General features: G+C 50.3%; 1 protein-coding gene across 1 annotated transcript in view; it reads right to left on the bottom strand.

Annotated features, from left to right (window-relative positions):
• Positions 1-19,970, bottom strand: part of LOC134077988 (thrombospondin type-1 domain-containing protein 7B-like) — a 43,951-nt gene that overhangs the window by 9,015 nt on the left and 14,966 nt on the right. Inside the window, exons 7-15 of the mRNA XM_062533619.1 lie at positions 18,935-19,126; positions 14,488-14,754; positions 13,929-14,107; positions 5,875-5,880; positions 3,611-3,744; positions 3,156-3,309; positions 1,789-1,930; positions 771-886; positions 208-325 (exon numbers count right to left, since the gene is read on the bottom strand). Coding sequence (XP_062389603.1) covers positions 208-325; positions 771-886; positions 1,789-1,930; positions 3,156-3,309; positions 3,611-3,744; positions 5,875-5,880; positions 13,929-14,107; positions 14,488-14,754; positions 18,935-19,126 — 1,308 coding nt within the window. The remainder of the gene's footprint in view (positions 1-207; positions 326-770; positions 887-1,788; positions 1,931-3,155; positions 3,310-3,610; positions 3,745-5,874; positions 5,881-13,928; positions 14,108-14,487; positions 14,755-18,934; positions 19,127-19,970) is intronic.

The following is a 19,970-nucleotide window of genomic DNA, read 5'->3' as shown; positions in this document are numbered from 1 at the left end:
CGACATTAATAATTAAGCTGAGTCCATGTATTGCATGCTAATGACAAAGGAAGTTAATGTAATGCATCCATTTACAAGGAAAACACATTAGCCTCTCATAAGTAACTGATGTTCACTTCAGCACACTCAATTAGCTGACAAATTTACCTCACACCCCAGCTATGTCGTAGATATGTCTTTGGGGGGGGGGGGGGACAAAAGGCCTACCTTGGTTCCCACACGTGTGCGAGCACTCCGTCCAGGATGACCACTCTGACAGGATGCAACTGATGGGGCAGTCGATGACACAGCTGGCAATCAGCTCCCACTCATTCTCCAGGCCTCTCTGCAATGCAAAAGACAAACAGACGGGGGTTAACCAGCAGCCCATTTTCGAAATATCTAGAGCAGATGTCTCCGCCCTTCGCGACGGCCGCGCTAACCCGCCGACTCCAAACGCATTATTCGGCGCGGTGTAGCTCCTCTCCGCCGCCGCACAAAAAACATGACAGGAACGAGAGGAGACATGGAGTCCAGGAGTGTCACTCCATTCACTGGGTGGAAAATGGATGGATACGCTCCACATATTGAAGGGCGTAATTAAATCCCACGGGCTTTCCAGTTGGGCAGGGGCCGCCGAGATGCAGCCGGCGGGGCTGTGGGTGACGGATCTGCAGCGCTGGTGTGTGTGTGTGTGTGTGTGTGTGTGTGTGTGTGTGTGTGTGAGAGAGAGGGAGGGGGGCCAGGGTGTTTGAGGAGTTAAACGGGGCTGAAGCGGGGACTTGACTTACCTCCTCACACACACTCAGCTCTAGCGCCTTCCCGTCGCTGCGGACGCAGTCTAGGAAGCGGGTCCTGGTGCCTTGGCCACAGACGGCATTCTCACTCAGCTGACATGTACTCCAGTCTGATGAGTACACACACACACACACACACACACACACACACAGATTAACATACACAGACACGCACCACACACACACAAACAGACTCATAAACAATAAATATCAATTTATGATACAAATATGTGCATAAATAGTAACAATGTCGACAAATCCTCATTCATTTGGCCCTGCGCTGCATATGATTGTGATAATTGGCTATGGCAGGTGTCATTTAGCGCTCCTAACTAGCCATTATCATAGCACACATTTGACAGTGTAATTAGGCGAATACTCCACAGCACATGTTAAGCGTGACTAACTGAATAAGAAATGGGCTGGAATGATTCAGGCTATGAGAGAGAGTTACACTATCTGTTCTATTAAACGTAATGGGCTCCAAATGATAATCGATAAGGGAGATTAGCCTGCTCGGGCGCTAGTGCATTGGCTAGCGGTGCATTTGCTAAAGCCGCCCCTCACACGCAGCCGCCCATCGCACTGATTTGGGTTCACTCCCGGCAGCAGCCGCTGATAAGATGGAAATGACTATTTATAAGACTCCTTTCATCTCTGTCTGATCTCTGCCTGTTTTGAAATGCTGCTGTAGATGCAATGCGGAGAGCCCTTACAGTGGGGGGGAGGTCACTGGTGGGGGAGGGAAGGAAGGAGCGATGGAGAGATAGAGATAGAGAGAGAGAGAGAGAGAGAGAGAGAGAGAGAGACAGACAGAAAGGAAGGAAGAAAGGAAGAAAGAAAGAGATAGAGAGCGAGAGAGAGAGATAGAAAGGAAGAAATTAAGAAAGGAAGAGAGAAAGAAAGAGAGATAGACAGCGAGCGAGAGAGAGAGAGATAGAAAGGAAGAAATTAAGGAAGAAAGAAAGAAAGAAAGAGAGAGATAGAGAGCGAGAGAGAGACAGAGACACACTTGAGACGTTGTATTGGTAGGTGAAACATGTGGCGTTGAGGACACATGGCTCGGTCTGCTCATCCTCCGGGCATGTCTGGTCGGACGCGGGGGGACGAAGAATGTGCCTCGTCCTCTTCCTCACTGTGTCCTGGTCACACGGCTGCAAGGAAGCCCAAAACCAAATGACCGAGTAAATAATGCAGAATAATGCACTGAAACATTCATTTGGGAAAACAAAAGGTCTTGGAAGAGCAGACACATATATCTCCACTGCTTATCTAGGACACTTGCCTTGCTTTCAGGCTTACTCTACAGTCCAGCTGTGATCTCGAGCCACTCTGTATTCTGCCTTTCAAATGGGTGAAGAAGGAAACTGTTTAAAGAGTCGGTGGATGCTGCCTCCAACAGGGTGTGTTTAGGAACCTGCTGTTTACCAGTCTCTAGTTAACGGCAGTGTGTCTGTGTCTGTGTCTGTGTGTGTGTGGATCTGTTTACTCCTCAAAGCTTCTGTGACAGCGCGGCAGGCGATTAGCCAATCTGCATCTCCATCACTGTCATAGCGTAATGAGTATCATTTAGATGGCTAACCGGCCACGGCAACGGGTCCACTGATCAGCTGCGCTCTCGTCGTTAGCGGGAGCACCAATCATCCGACGCCGCGTGAGCGCGCACCCACGTAGTCCTGGGTGCTAATGACCATTATCTAGAACCAGAGCTAATTAACAAAGCTCAGTATCGGAATTGATTTCTTGTGTATGTGCTCATGTGAGCCGAACACAATTACAAAAGGGAACAGCGTTCGGAACACGATGTAACTGAGAGCGCTATGCAGCAACGGCACAACGCTCTAATAATATTTGGGATGGGAAACAAAACCAATTACGTTTCAGCGGTTTGCAATATTCAACTTGTTTCTGATGGCTGGGCACCACCAAATAAGCCAGCGTTTGTTTGTAATCACCTGTTTGTGAACTGCGGAGTGTTTCATATTCAACGAGCTGGCTTTGGACAACAGAAACTCTTTAAAATAAATAAATAAAAAAAAAAAACGCACTCATTTTCGTTTTCCCCCACGCACAACATTAATTAGCATACCAAATGCATTATTATTATTATTGTTATTATTACGGAGTCATTTGCAGTGCTGACATGTTATCTCTTTAGGGGGTGCCTTTGCGTGGAAAGGCTGCCTTCCAATTCAGCGGTGCCACTGTGGTGATTGTGAAAAATGAAACTCGGGCCACGGCTCCACTGAGGCGAGCCGCCTGCCTCTCTGCCTCTCTCTCCAGCACGGGCGCGTCCGGCCCTACAGGCAGGCGTCTGTTCCGCCACACTGTCAGTGGGGGGGGGGGGAGGGGGGGGGATGGAGGGGAGAGGGGTCCTACCGTGGGGCACTCGGTCCACGGACCCCAGTGTGACATGACGCATTCGCCCGAGCAGGGCAGGAAGCAGGTCCGCGCTCGGAAGGGCATCTCCTCGGCGTCGCACAGGGTGTCGTTCATGCTGGTGCCATGGCCCTCGCTCCCACGCTCCACACATCTACCGGAGCGAGAGGAGGGGGAGGGAGAGAGAGAGAGAGAGAGAGAGAGAGAGAGAGGAGGAAGGGATGGAGGGAGGAGTGGAAGAGGGGAGGGAGTCAAACAGAAAAGAGGAGAGAGAGAGAGAGAGGAGAGAGAGAGAGGAGGGAAGGAGAGAGATGTTGACAGAAAGGGGGAGGGAGGAAATGAGAGGAAGAGAGATTAAAGGCTAGAAGTCAATGCTGCCATGCCCTGGGGGAGATGCTGAGATGCTGAGATGCTGCTGCGCCCCTCCCCCCTCCTCCCCTCCTCCCTCTGCTCACCTGATCTTGCGGCTCTGCACCCCCTCTCCGCAGGCGGGCAGCTCGTCCACGGCGTTGATGGTGCACACTGACCAGGCCTCGGTGACCCACACGTAGTCACTGCACTCGCTGTGACACGGCACCGCCTCATACACCTACGGACAGGCACACACGCGCACACACACACGCACACACACACACACACACACACACACACACACAGAGGGGACACAGAGAGGGACCGTGAGGAGAATGGAGTTGAACCAACAACAACAGCATACAGTACACGCACACACACAATCGCACGCACGTGCACAATCACGCACGCACACAATCACACACATGCACACAGACACACACAATCACACACACACATGTAGAAAAAAGACAATGTACCCAGGCTGCACATGCTTACTACTGCACTGCACAAAATAGGGGTGCGTAGGCTGGTTTGTGTACACTGGCAGAGAGAGAAAGGCTATATGGGCTTCAGATATCTCACTAGGTTTCCAAGCTTTAATTAAAAATGGCTGGGGGGAAAAAAACAGCACACTTAGGCAGCATATGTAGTATATCTCTTGAGGGAACATATTGATCACCCCAGGCCTATGAAGAAGGCTGGGCGGAAGCTGGAACTGCTTCTCCGAGCGTCGTGTTTGAAGAGAGGCTTATAGGAGACTCGTCCTTGCCATTCAACTCCCTTATTGTAAACATACAGACAGAGGCTTACATGGCTTTCATACACTGGTGCTGTTCCTGTGGCTCAACCCAACCCTGTGACAGATAGCCAGTGATCAAGTGAAACCACTTGCACTCGCTCGCTTGTTAAGGGAGTGCACGTACCCACATCATAGATGCTGATTCATCTTCCCCCCAAAAAGGCTGTCTTTTTCTCTCTTTTTTTTTAAGGGGGGGGTTGCAGAGCGAAACATTAACATGCGCATCAGCTGCGCAGAAGAAGGAACATAAATCAAACTCCTAATATGCGCAGAAACAAATACATACTAATCACTGCCGGCGAATGCACATATTTATTTGCAAACGTTCCTCCGGTGAGGAATGGACTCGGGAGGATTCGATTCGGGGACGAGAATCGTCGCTCACCATTAACGTCCCGACGGGGACTGTAGACGGCGCTTATTCCTACTCATCAGCTCCCATCTGGCCAGGCAGCTGCATGTGGCACATACGACGGAGCACGCCGGAGCCCTCTCCACTCGTGAGCCAGCCCTGCTGCCTGCCTGCCTGCCTGCCTGCCTGCCTGCCTACGCAGAACAGGCGAGTTGCCCTTCCCATCGAGACGGGTGCCTCCCCATTGAAATCAGCCTAATGGCTACCTATTTATGGCCCATCAAAGGCGATGGAGGATATAAAATGGGGTGCTGATGTATGAAATGGACTAAATGCAGGAGGAAGCTTTAAAAAGAAGCCAGAGTGGTTTTACAGTCTTTAGTCTCAAAGAGTAAAATCACTGGAGCCTGATCAGAGCTGGAGAATGGTGGAAAGATATCTCTTTTTGTCCCGGATGCCACATTTCATCAGGCTCAGTGGACTACTATTCATTCCTTAAGTACAGGCGCAACCCAAAGGAACACTCACAGATATAAGACGTTTCCCTGTGAACGTTTCTTTTTTTCCTTTGACAGTAATACGATAGATAACTACATTCACTATTACCATTCAAATCAAATAACTGAGTGCTCTTTTTTTTAAAACTGGGAACAATAACAGCTACTGACTAACCGTTTCATCAAAAGTGTACAAATGACCCTGGGCTCTCTACATGGAACAGAGAGGAGCCAAGCACTCTCTTCCCTCTCCCCCTCATCTCCATCTTTTTCTCTCTCTCTCTCTCTCTCTCTCTCTCTCATCTCTCTCTCTGTCTCTGTCTGTCTCTTAATGTCACTTTCAATTTAAGTGCACTGTAAAGACAAATCAAACAAAATAACACTGGGTCAGCTCCTGTGAGCTCCCTCTCCAAAGGTTTGCTGACAATTTGCACGACTAATGAAGTCCCACGTTTCCCTGGCAAATGTCAGTGCCTGGGGGCCGAGGGGGTCGAGATGGAGGTGGACCCACCGCTTCCGCCATGGCGACGAGCTTGGCGTTATCAATTTTATAGCGCCCCTGGTACGCTCTCTGCTCAAATCAACGTGTGTTGCCGGGCAGCCCCTGTGGGGGCCCCCTTTTTCACTGTAAAAGTGGGGTAGTGGGGTAGTGGGGGGCATGTCAGTATAAGTGTTACTGAAAGCACAGAGTGTAAACACAGAACGAGTAGCACTGACCTGAGCCTTTGAAGATGTCCGTGTTAGCAATGCATGTCAGGCAAAAAAAAAGAGAGAGAGAGGAAGAGAGAAGAGAAATGATAGAGCCATTAGTTGGGGTGCACGTTTGCCTCTCAGCCCCCTCTCAAAAAAAAAAAAAAAAAAAACCTGTCACTGAGCCTCGGCGTTTTATAAATTACGCATCAGATGATGAAGTGCTAAAGATCGGCTGCTCAGGCCGGGTCATTCCTGCCTCATTACAAAAATAATGGGGATGGAGGGGGGAGATGGTGATTGGGTGCAGATGGGATTGACTGAAGAGCCCAGGAGCTGAAGCTAGACCTGGAATTCCAATAGCAATCAGTCCGGGTTCTCCGGGCAGGTTCCTACAGTAGAGCGATAGAACGGCTGCGCGCGCTTTGATTTACATGAAGCACAAGCACGCTATGGCCCCTCATAGATGCAAAAAAAATAATGGCAAAACATGACTGAGTGGCAATGCGGCATATGATGAGGGATGCCTGTTTCGTGGCGTGTTGGCATTTACATCTATGAGGTGCATTGCGGTGCTGATGAAACCGTCTTTGTGCTTGTCCATTCTGAAGTCCACCTCATGAAGGTGTCACACGATGCTACTGTATAAGCGTCCCTGCATACGAACTTGATCAACCTGATGTACCTATCACTGATCTTTTATTACAGTAATTGTTCCTCCCTACTCAATTATAAGTGAGTGTAAACATCTGACAATGAGAAAATGTATTGAATACAAGGTATAACTGAACACCTATTAATACACTATGGCCGATGGCTACAGAGAGTATAGACACTAAACATAATAACAATTGACAATTGTATCAAGCAAACCAAATGAAACTGCTCATTTTTCAGTAGCAGCATCTGACAAGCCATCACACAATTAAGATGGAAGGCAAGCTTTCCCACATGCTTAACTCTGCATGTTAAGGCTAAAGACACACACTCACTCTCATCTTTTCTCTCTCTCTCCCTTCTCTCTCAGACACATGCACACATGCGCACATGCACACACACACACACGCGCACACACACACACACGCACACAATCATGCACAATGTCGCACAAACACACCCACACACACACACACACGCGCACACACACACACACACACACACACACACACAATCATGCACAATGTCGCACAAACACACCCAAGCTCCATACTTGAGGGCTTTTCATTGGAAGGAGAAAGACACTCGGATGGTAAGCCTCACAGGCACGCCTGTGCTCCATAAATCTCTTTAAGTGTCACACACTGACTCAAACTTCAAACAGATTGGCCCATTACTGTCGCCTGGCCTCTGGACAGGATGGAAAACAATTGTGCCGTAGAGCAACTTCCCAATGATGAATGTCTGGCCATGATGGACTGTAATACACTTTACATGGCGTTGCACGAATATCTGTGTCACTAATTATGCATGTAAAGCCAGATTGAATTGTCTGTGTGGGTGGAGAGCTGAGATATCAGTTTGTCAAACCAACATACCAAGAGATCTGAATCTCATCCACCAATGATACTCGAGCCTAAACTGCTCCGTGCCATCATCTTGAGGTGACATAATGCCTTGCTTTCAATATCTTCATCGAAAGAATGACAGAAACGCACAGCCTTGCCAAGGCCTGGACAATAGCAGCGACTCTAAAAGGAGGAGAGTCTTTGTACAGTCAACTGTCAGGCAAAGAATGCGGCTCATGTGAGAGAGCAGACAGATGAAACCGCGGTCGTGTCACTGCAGAGGCAAAGTACACAATCATCACACTCTTCAACAGCGCGGCGCAATGGCAAGTTACAGCCCTGTACGAGACAGATATGGCAGCTGAATGCCTGAGAAAGCGCCTTTGAAAAATTCTGAAATAATTCTCCTCCTGGCGAGGCTCGAGGTGAAGTAACCGCACTTCAAACTATTGCAGGCGATGTTTACTATTTGAAATTGAGCGAAGCAAATAATCTTCAGAGACACTTATTAAAAAACGGGGAGACTCTCATGTATGACCTTGGGGGCTGAATTGTATAAGAGCAAGAAATTCCTGCCCTCATCGTGTAAAGGGCCCTGAGAGCAGTGCTCTCCTCGAAGGGCAAGCTCCATTAAGTTTACGGTTAAAATTAGATTTCAAAAAGCACAGATGACCTTTTTTCCTTCCCTCTAAGAGAAAAAAGAGAGAGAGGGGGATTCCATCGCTGTCAGATGACGAGTGGACGCTTATTATTCCTCTTTGGCACCCTCGCTGTTTTGTTATTCTAATTAGTTGATGAAACCACCGGCTAACCTTTGCAGCAGAGCTAAACGGCGCCGGGCCATCTGGGCAACTGAAGGACTTTGACGAACCTGGAGTGCCTCCAAAAGGAAATTGAGCTTCACCCCCGCCACCAGGGACTGTCTGAACAATCTGCATATTTTGCGGGCGAGGTCGAAATGAAAGATGGACACCTCTCCTCGGCTGGTGTGTGTGTGTGTGGGCAAGGAGTGAAACCCACACGTATGCATCCTGCCCTTGAGTCACACCTGCCTCTGTCAAGCGCAGCAGAGCGGAGTGCAGTGGAGCAACAGCAGTAGCAGCAGCAGCAGCAGGAGCAGCAGCCAGCGTCTGTAATTTAAACCATTCCTGCCGAAAAGTGCTGCGCTTTTTAGAGCCCATAAAGAGAGGTAATCCAGACACTTTAATTCCCTATAAGGCTTTACATAAAGGGCCATTATAACCCCGTATTGAGCATATTATGAAGGTGTAAGTACTACCAGGCTGTGCAGAATTTCTGACAAGAGGATTTTTTTGTGTGAAATAAAAAAAAAGAAAGACTTTACTTCCACATCATTTAATGGGCAGGGGGGAAAATTACCAATGACACAAAAAACTGACGGATGCTCCGCCCGGCTTTCCTTCAAGAGGGAGCGTAATCGCCGAGAATGGCTCCGTTTCGGCACACAGACGCTGACAGAATGTCTATGGGTTCCTCGTGATGCGCTGGTCTTAACCACGGCGAACAAACAAAACCCATGCCCCTCCCTCCCGACGCTCTGATTCCAGCGAGGTGCGTCGTCTCTAATGAACGTGGAGGTGGGAGGACGCTGGAGGGGGTTCGGGCTGAGGTTGCCTCTCCCTTTCCTCCCTCCTCCTACATGCTTTAACATGAGAGAGATGCTCTCTGGTGCGCAATATGACTAATCACAGTTGAAAAGCTAAATTGGGTGCAGCAGATGAATAACAAATCCACCCGCCGCAGACAAATACGCCGCTACAGGAGTGCTCGGCGAAAGCCGCTGAGGGCCACTCGTTAATGAAAAAGAGCTTTAGCCCAAATCAAAACATCAATCTCGCCATCTCTCCGCAAGCACGTTTCCCCCCCCACCGCAAATCAAACAGTCAACAATCTGACAGGGGGCATCAAAGCATAACATCTCATTCACCTACTCAGTCAGTGCATATCCCCCCCCCTCCATCCGCCCCATCCACTCAGCCCCAGTCCCCTCCACCCTCCCCCCCAATCCGTGCTTGGAAATGGCAGATCAAAACCCCGAGACGCATAAATGGAAAACATATTGATTTTGCTGCATTCAATAAAAGGAGACGTGATTGTTTCTGGGCCGGGGGCAGAGCGGCACCGCCGCACGGACAGCCCGGCAGGGACGCATTCATCCGCCGCCGCACGCGTGGCCATCTGAGTGGCCGAGCCCGCCACCAATTATAGAGACGCGGAGCACAACAACAAGAACAAGTTGCACTCACGCCGGCCCTGCTGCTGCTGCTGCTGCCTTCTCTTAGCTCTTGTTGCTTTATGCCTCACGTGATCTTCTTTTTTCCCCCTCATACGGGGAAAATGTCAACACCTGTTTAACCTCGACCACCCCTACCCACCCAACCGCTGCCCGGCTCCTAACTGCTCTGTCAACGAATAATGAAGCGAAAGAGAGAGAGGAGATGAACAATGGATAATAAAATACAAAAGATATAGAGGCAAAGCCCACCCTTTCATTTTGCCATGAAAAAATATTTAACTAGCATGCACAATAATGGCCCATAAAAACGGCCACAGAGGAGTAGCCATCCGCATGAAATGACGATGAATCACTTGTTTTGGGAGTTCCAGTACTTCAGTTCTCACCACTGAAATATCATAAAATTTATGGAGCGTAATGCTGTGATAATTTTATCACCATCAACTGCACAACAGCTCTAAAGGTTTGTCTGATTGCAGACTTAAAAGACACACTTAACAACTTCCAATGTTAAAAATAGTGCTTATGCACACTGTCTCTCCAGAGAGGTCTTGAGTTGCTTTGTGAAAAGCTCCGCAGCTTTAATGAAGGACTTTAAATGACAGTCCCTTTTTATTGAGCACGATTGGCTCCTGAGTAAAGATTTATGGAGCCTGTTAAATTATGCAGTCCGGGCAAGCCCAGCCTCTGACGGTACCAGCCTGGTCCACTTCGGTGTGTGTGTATGTGTGTGTGTGTGTGTGATGGCTGCCATATGGCATGAGGCGCCGAGTGTGGGCAAGAGGAAGAGCACGCCACACGACAGGGCCAGAGTTGTGCCCATGGCCCCAGGCGCTGAATGAGGAATTGCGCATCTAACTGCAGCCGAGACCAGCGAGGCTTTGGGGAGGAGGACAATATCTGCTGCAACGCGTGGAAATAGCCACCTCACTTTGTCTTTATTTTTACCCCGTTTCCGCATGAGGTCAGAGAATCACTGCTGGAAATTTTCATGCAGGAAATGAAATGTCTTCCATTTACGGAGTCTCATTTTGCTGCCGGCTCATGGACGGGTCTCTCATGAATAAGACTATACACTTTTCCAAACACATTTGTGTAGCGGATCTAGGCATACTGTAGCATCCTTTATTTTCCCTCCAAATGTGGAAGGAAGATAAATCGAGAAATGTCATGAATTTCAAGTGTGGCAAAGTAAGAATATGTCTTTATATGTCATAACCAGCTGTCCGGCAGCGTGTCAACACCGCACATTCCCATCATTTGAAAACAAGCCAAGTCTTAACGACATGGAGCATTATCGGTTGCTTTCCCAGAATTATTTACCAGGTCCTTGACAACCCACCTAATTGGCACATAGGCGGTAAAGGAAACGTTAAGAATACGAATCGTCGGTGTGTAGCGGGCAGCGTGAGGAGACGTTTGCTGAGGGAGTGGAACTCTGGCCTAATTGCATCAGGTCGAGATGCAGGTGGAGGCCAGGTGTTCAGCGTCAGCAACAAATGCACCAGCAGCGGCAGCAAATGAGAGTCAGCTGCAGCATTCAAAGCCATTCAGATTCTGCAGAAACGAAACCTATTTCATCAGACAATGGAATGGGATCAGACTGGGGGTCCCCGTCGGTGTCTACATGTACTTGGCTACGGAAAACACGTCCTCAGTCGGATTATGAAAAAAAAAAAAAAATGCTCAAAATGAAGAATACACAGATAACGGAGGTGAAAAAATAAAACGACATTCCGCGGACCGAGAACAGCTGTTTATTGTGCTAAATTGAGGTGGAGACAATTGGCTGGTTGTGACACGCCACTCCAATCTGTTAATGCTTTTCCGTTATAAATAAACAATGAAGGCAGAGTGCTCTCATGCTCCCTGACTCCTCAGCGGTAGCGGAAGCTCTCTCTGGGGAGTCAATAGGGATGCCTGGAAGAGACGAGCCTCTGTTTACAAAAAGCCGAGCCGCGCTACCTGACAATACTGGGCGCGTATCCTGGATGCGACTGCTTCAACACCTGAAATCACTGACCGTCATGCTATATTAAAGCTGTCTTTTTTAACCCAGCCCCACCCTCCAACCCCCCACCCACCCCCAGCAACTACCCTCGTGGGCTACACGACTAGCAGACAGAGTAGAGTAGCGCTCATTCAGTTCATTTCACTCTCCGGCCGCGTTCTAATCTTCTGCTCTTGTGAAAAGGGCACGGCCAGCTGAGACCCCTAACAGGTGGTCTGGCGAAGGTAACGGTCCGTTTCCCCCTGCTGTCTGTGGGGAGGCGGGCCGACAGCAGCGCAGGGAGATTCCGCCGGTCCCTGCCCTTCCCTCCTCACACTGCACTCCATCACTCTAATGCCACTTGGACAGCTGTGTGTGTGTCACATGTGAGAGGCCCAATATGGCCAGCCGCAAAATTAACGATGAGTGCTCATCTCCCCCCTTTAAGGATTAGAAGGGCCATTATTGTAGTCAAAACTCTGATTTGGGTGGCAGACTATTAGTGGGCAGCTCAGCAGAGGGCACATAAAGCTTGTTAGCGGGCACTTAACCATCTGTACACAAAGCTCCAGAAGAACGCATTTAAAATGTTTTTCACGCAGCCGGCCTCATCTGCATACCGACCTCTGCAGACCCGCCGTGTCCTTTAAAAGTCAGTCAAGCATATACACCACATTTGGAATACAATTTTCCTCTTTAAACCATGACCCCTTTGGGGAACAAACTGTCACAAATACTCTGCGAGACGGATAAAAGTTTGTGTCTGTTGGAGCAAAGGTTGCCACCTGTCCCACCTGCCTTCCCCCTCTGGAGGCAACACCTGATGTGGAGATGTCCCGTGTGGATTCTAAAGATGGTCTTTGGGCAGCAACTGAACATCAAGACTCCAATCACTAGATAATTAAATAAAACCAGAATGAAAACAGAGTGCTGATATGGCCAATTATGATTTACTCCAGCTGATTACCATAATGACTTAAGAGGGATGCACTTTCAAGACTGTAACTATGGTTACAAGTACCTCAGTATATATATATAAAACAGTGGGGGTGCAAATTATGAGGTTGTGTGTCTCATTTGGCTATTTCAAAGGGAGGCCATTTCATCCACCGCCTTTGCAAGCCTTCAGTGCTTACTGGAGATCAAAGGCGTTCTATGCAGATAAACTGAACTCCAAGTTCTAAGCTGGTAGTCCCGGAATGGTCACAATAGCCGCTCCAATAATTGGCTTTCACTGCTGAGAAAATCAAACATGTTTGATTTTCTCATAGGCGCTGGTGTGGGCGAGGGGAGCTATTACCGCACCAGGACGGCATCCACCAATTCCTCCAGTTCTCATCAAGTCCCCCATCAACTCCCACCAACTCTGCTGATGGCTCTCTGCAAATTCCAACTCTCAGCACATCTTGTCAGCTCTCACCAACTGGATGCTACTTGTGTAAACAGAGGCATAGCTTACGCATCAAACGGATGTCCATGGGAAAAGTAAGGGCAGTGGCCTTATTAGAAGTAATTACCACAAATAATGAATCCAATGCTGCGCTACACACGGTCTCTGGTGCACATGGGGTCCATTTATATTATAATCATCTTGGCTCAAAATGAAATCTAATCGCCAGTCGCAAACTTTTTGTGTTGTAAACAACAGGCGAGTGGTGACAGAAAACTGCCCTCCTCGCCTACACTTCCTGCCATTAGTGCAGGCACAATGACTTAGGAATCCATAAACCATTGTGCCGCTACTATAATTACACACTTCCCTCATTAGCGCCTTTCTGGGAACCTGACGAGCTCCACGCCGCCAAGAAGGACTCAATTTACCGAACAATACCAAACTACTCACAACACAGAGGATCTGGTTTGTTTAGACGCCGCACCACCACTGAGGGGCATTTTCCACATTGCCCTGCACATAATGAAGCAGTGACGACCGCTGGAGTGAAAGGAAGCGGAAAATTGGTCAGAGACGTCCGCTCTCACTGTGCTTACTGTGAACCATCACGTCTTCCCACATGGCTAATAACCGAGGACGCGTTGGGATGTGTAACGCCTGATGTCAGGACTACGCTCTGGAAACGTCCATACAATTAATCAGGAAATAATGAGTACAATTAAGTCAAATGACCAGCATTATTCCATTATTATCATAATTTTCATCATTATAATAATTCCTTTACCACCGAAACCCCTCCTTTTACATTTTTTTTTTTGCACAAAGAATATATGAGGAGGTCATTAAACGCGGTGCTCGAGACCTTTCCTTGTCACACTTAATGGCTCCGCTCTCATTAAAGTGCGCCGTCCGTCTGGCCGGTGCCGAGCGCCTCACCTGATTCTTCAGGTCCAGCTTGGGGCAGGGCCGGCCGCCGTTGAAGGGCTTCTCCCGCAGCCACTTGGACCTGACCTTCAGCCCGCTGCCGCAGGAGGTGCTGCAGGGCGACCAGGGCGACCAGTCGCTGAGCTTGCAGTCCAGCGGGCACGGGATGTGGCACACCTCCTCCACGAAGCCTGTGGGGGAGAGGACGAGGGGGGGGGGGGGACGGGATTAAGCACGTGCCCTTGATCAGAGGCGAGGCAGCAGCCGGGATCATGCAGCCTCGACTAATCACGTCGGTGTGGGGGCGGTGTGGGGGCGGGGTGGCGGTGGGTGGGGGGGGGTCACATGGGGCTGGCCTCCGTGCCGAGACCTCCATCTCATTTACAGTGACACGGCGAGCCCGAGGGGAGAGCGCTACTTTGACTAATGACTTGCCTCCCAGCGGCAATACGGTCTGGCAGCTCACGCTGAAGAGAGAGGAAGTGGGAGGACGGCGGCGGGGGAGGAGGAGGAGGAGGAGGAGGAAGAGGAAGAGGGGGGTTGTGCCTGTGTGAGCGTGACGCGGACCTACCTGACTCGCTGCACAGATCCGGGCTGACCAGGTGGTCGCTCTGGTCCATGCAGGCCACGGCGCGGAAGCGGAGGCCCTGGCCGCACTCCTTGGCGTCGCGCCGGGCCTGCCAGCCGTGACGCGAGCCGGCTGCCGCCATCTCCGGCAGGATGCAGGACGACCAGTTGCCGTAGGGCTGCGACAGGAGGGCGTCACAGGGGCACTCCTCGCTCTCCACCAGCGGGTACAGGTCCTCGCGCTGGCACCGCGGCCTCTTCCTGCTCCGGCCTGCAGCAGCGCAAAACAGACTTTTATTCTCCTGCTCGTCGTCAAGGTTGTTGCCACAAACAAACAAACAAACAAATAAATAAACAAACAAACAGATGAAGATCGTCTCGGGCTGGGGTGGGCTGTTCCAGCTCATGAATCACCACCACAGCACAGGCACAGGACAGGACAGGGCGTCATTTTGCTCCTTTAAACACTTGCATGGTTCTGTATAAATGGCACGGCTCAACCAACTGACTTCAGAGAGTTGTCAAATATCATTACAAAATTTCCCCCGGGATAGCTTCATGCCCTATTTTCAGCAGACTGTGACAAGGGGACGCTCCAGGGAGAATCTGATGAGCAAACTGATTTTTTTTGCCAAGAGTGTGTAGATGTGATGAGATCACATCTGGCGAGACATTTGCAGGAGACGGCCGGCGCTTGCGCTCGGTTTCTGTCTGTCTGCCACGGCTTTGTATTTCTCCCTCATTACTGACCCCTGGACGACTGAGTCACGGCCATGACCTGGACCAGCGGACAGGTAGAGGCAAAAGTAATCACTTCATATTTCACACTGCACACACGCACACACGCACGCACACGCACACACACACACACACACACACACACACACACACACACACACACACACACACACACACACACACACACACACACACACACACACACACACACACACACACACACACACACACACACACACACACACACAGATTCAGACAGGTGGGCAGGCAGGCAGACAGACACACGCACACACGCACACACACGCACATACGGATAGAGTCGAAGATCTGTTTACCATCTTAATCCCATTTCGCTAACAAGAGGGAAGATTTATTTCTTCCACCATGAAATGGATTTCTGTGAAGTGCCTCTCACTTCATTTTGTGACACAGTCGCAATTAGCGTGCTAGGTTTGCCAAGTGTTCATTTGGTGTTGAGAAGGGAGGCGAGGGGCTGAGGTGCACGAGGAGGAAACGAGACCTAATCGGCGGATGATGAGGAGCGAGCACATCTCTTGACACCCTGTCCATCATGTGGTCAGCGAGGAGGCCAACAGCGATGTGCCCCCCCCCACCCCCCCGTCAGCCGGAGAGCGTGCTCAGCAGCCAAACGCCTCTGACACCTGCGAGTCACCACTCCACTGCTGTCAGGAGCCGAGTGGGCTGGAGGGAACTTATTCTGTCAGTGCGCTGCGGGGCCTATCCCTCTCCCTCTCCCCCCCCCACCCCCCCAGAAACTGAACAAATATGACATGCCGCCGGTGGCACACGGATGACACATTTCTGAAATATGGCTTTACTCCTGCTAAGCCTACAGTATGCTTATGGATGAGTCATGCCAGTGGACTGGAGCTGGGGAGAGAGAGAGAGAGAGGGAGAGCTGGGAGGAGAGTTCCTCTGGAGAGCACATCTAGATGCATAGATGCATCAACCCCCACATAAACAAAAAAACACACACACACACACGGATGTGCAGAAGTGTCACACACATACAGTACACAGATATACAGTACACACAGAGGCACGTGCACACATCCAATCACACACACACACACACACACACACACACACACACACACACGGATGTGGAGAAGTGTCACACACATACAGTACACACACATACAGTACACACAGAGGCACGTGCACACACACACACACTCCGAACATGGCTTTGTGTCCACTGTAGAAGAGAGGGAGGATGCTTCTACTGTCGGAACCTCATTGGAAAAGGGCGGAAAAAAACCCCCGAGAAAAAAAAAAAAAAAGTTGTATTTGGTCCAGGCCAGATGGTGAAAGGGAGGGGAGCGGGTTTCGCTTAAGTTACTGTGCTGCGGCAGCGTCCTCCACCTGCGCCGCCGCTCCGAGCTCGCGCTCTCGCCGCGCACGTCCGTGGGTGTCCTGCGCCCGCCTGACGCTTCTCCAGCAGCCGCCATCTGCTTCCGCTGCTCGCCGCCGGCTCCGTCGCCAGAACAGACCTGGCTCCAGCGGAACGCTGTCAGTGTGCAGTAGCCCCAGCCACAATCTGTTTGTTCACCTCGGTGTGAGCGCAACACACACACACACACACACACACACACACACAGCGCTTGCTCTCGCTAGCCTGGTGTCTTTACATAATTGATGAAACCTCTTGACTCTACACCTGCTTGATATGATGCATATGGTTAAAGATGCTGTGCTGGATTTTCCTCCGGTTTGCACATTTCCATAGTTCCTAATAGCATTTGCTCTGAATGCTATGCAGCTTGCCAAAGTGTTAGCATAGAGCTGCGCTTGTCTTCCCCCCCGTTCTTTGTCTGGTGGCTGTGGTCTTTACAGCAGTGCAGAGGATCAAGCTAAAAATATTTTAGACTGGGCTGTTAATGGAAAGCAATCAAGATGTGAGTCTTCCTTTTTTTCTCTCTTAGTCTAATAACAAAACCCCTAGTCAATCCCTCCAAGACAGCTTTCTAATCTGGTTTTGAAATTGTTCACAGCGGGCGAGCTTTGAATATGGAAAGGTCTGTCTTGGTGGGAAAAGGGCCTTCAGCTTCTGCATAAGGGATGAGCTATTCGCTCAGACGGGGGGGGGGGGGGGGGGGGGGAGGTAAGCGAGCTGGTTAATGAAACGGCCTTCTGCCAGCGGCCCCCGTGGCTCCCCTATGCGCTCTCACCGTAAGCTCTCCCAGTAGTCCACTTAAAGGGCTCTCTTCGGCTGCTTCGTCTGTCCCTTTCGCTTACACAGACTCTTTTGTCCCTTCCCTTAGGTAACCCTGTGCATCCATTTTAGTCCACCTTCGCCTTTCGTCTGGCCTCTCATCAAAGCACTTCCCCTCTGCATCTTTTCTCTGGTGGCTACTGACCATCGAAGGCGAAGCTGTTTTGCATGAATTATAACCGTAACAACATAACACAGCAGGTCGACTTCTCCATTTAGTGATAAATACCAGGTAGGTACTTGTTAGATAGCATGACGATGGTTCTAGGTGACACCTCGCGGGGGGGTAACTGGCGAAACCTGTAATACCCAGTGGACACATAGCTGAAAAAAAAACACGTTATCTCGCCGCACAAATCTTGTGTTTTCTTCCCTGTGCATTTTTTTAGGACGCGGTCCGGTCAATTTATTCACTGCTCATTGGTGATTGTGCAAAGGGGGCAACATCTGAGCCTTTCTGGTTCACCGAGAGGCAGAAATGAACTGAGAGAGCAGAGCAAATGTGAGGATATTGCATATGCTCGGCAGACTCCACCAAACACGGTGGGCTAATTTACACTCTAAATGAAGAGCATTATGGATGAAGGCAGGGGAAATTTGCGAAAGCCTAAAGGCAACAGATCACAAATTTATGAGGACAAATGGTACAATATCTGCCCCGGCGCAGCTACACACCATGTAATTCAGCCAAAAGGCTCTGTCATTTCCATTCAAATAAAGGGATTACAGTGATTCCGGGGGACCTGCTTTAAACCTGATGGAGGGAGAACGTAGAGTGGGGGCTCAAGAGGATGGAGACAGCCAACTGCTCATCCCTGAGAGGGATAATATGGACACGTTTGACCTTATGTCAATACTCCCACAAGTTTGCCCTCCTACACTGCAGGAGCTTGGGGCGGTGTGTGTGTATGTGTGTGTGTGTGTGTAGGTGTGTGTATGTATGTGTGTGCATTGGTGTGTGTGTGTGTGTGTGTCTGTGTGAGTAGGTGTGTATGTCTGTGCATTGGTGTGTGTGCATGTGTCTGTGTGAGTAGGTGTGTGTGCGTGTGTGTGTGTGTGTGTGTGTGAGTAGGTGTGTGAGTAGGTGTGTGTGCATGTGTGTGTGTGTGTGTGTGTGAGTAGGTGTGTGAGTAGGTGTGTGTGTGTGTTTGTGTGTGTGTGTCTGTGGTCCCCTCTATGGTCCTGTCTGTGTATTCAAGGTGCGAATAAACACTGCACACCCTGTGTGTAAACTGTGACTGCAGCAGAGTGCCTTGTTTGGGAACTGTGAAATGGAATTGAACGGCTCCAAATGTAGCAAATAAAGCCCAGGAGTGGCCTTCGTGACACACCTTCCATAAGCCACTGGTTTTTACCACCTACCGGAGCCTCACTCTGGCACGCACCGGCTCTCCGAAATGTGTCGGGGACCCGCGGGGACTAAGAAGAGTCTGTCAACAGAGCGGAGAAATCGGGGCGGCTGGCGACGGCTACTCACCGGCGAGGGAGCGCTTGCGGCTGCGCAGTCCGCCGCAGCCGGCGCACTCGGAGAACTTGGACCAGGCGCTGAAGGCGCAGTCGTCCTTGCAGGGCGCCCAGCAGGGCCTGAAGCGCTGGGGCATGGCGCCGGCCCAGAGCAGGCACTCGCCGACGGCCGCCGGCTCCTCGTCCTCGCCCACACAGCTCACCCCTGCGGGACAGGCACAGGTGGGAGGGGTGTCATCCGGATTACACGGCCCAGTTCAAACGCACACAACAACGCGCACGCACAACACACACACACACACACACACACACACAATCTCCCTCCACCACCCCCCTTGGCCAAACAAAACTCCCCATTGCTCATTATGCTCGGTGGGTCTTTATGAAAGCGCCGCGCCGGTCACACACCACAGGCTGTTTACACATGCTCAGATCTGCAGGCCGGGCTGATCCCCGGAAAATCAGCTTCCCCCCCAACAGCATCACAGAGATGGAAAAAAAAGGGGAGAAAAAAACCATAAGAACGGAGGTGTTGTAACTTTCAACCTGGCGGCTATTTGCTCCATCCCCCCTCAACCTCGCAAGCGGCTTGTGCGGTTTTTGTGAGGGCTGTTAGATCAGTGCCGGGGACAGTAAAAGGCGTTATTGCAAACTTGTTTTCCTTTTCACCGCTGGCTCGAGATTCCTCTTTGCCTTTTGAAATACTTCCCCGTTGCCCTCCCCCCCCCCCCTCAACCCCACCCCACCCCCACTCTCTTCTTGCTAAGAGCAAGTAAATTATACGCTTGGCAAATGTGGATGTGCTTGTTACCTTTTTCAGGAGAGTGATGCATCCATGCCACCCACCAGCCAATATGCGCTCACTCTCCTCTCCTCAGCCCGCACAGCCAGAGCAGAGGGCTTCAGCTATATCCAGAGATTTTGCCACTTCACCTTAAATGATGACATGTTTTGACATGCCACTCAACCATGTAAGTCTCCACATCAAGATCTCAGAGAGTGGGAAATAAGACTCCGGCTCTGCCCTCTTGACTTCAGTGAGCTGCCAG

The sequence above is a fragment of the Sardina pilchardus genome, chromosome 4, assembly GCF_963854185.1.
Source record: "Sardina pilchardus chromosome 4, fSarPil1.1, whole genome shotgun sequence".
Lineage (NCBI taxonomy): Eukaryota > Metazoa > Chordata > Actinopteri > Clupeiformes > Clupeidae > Sardina > Sardina pilchardus.
The sequence above is the reverse complement of the archived record's forward strand: the minus strand, read 5'-3'. Positions and strand labels throughout refer to the sequence as shown.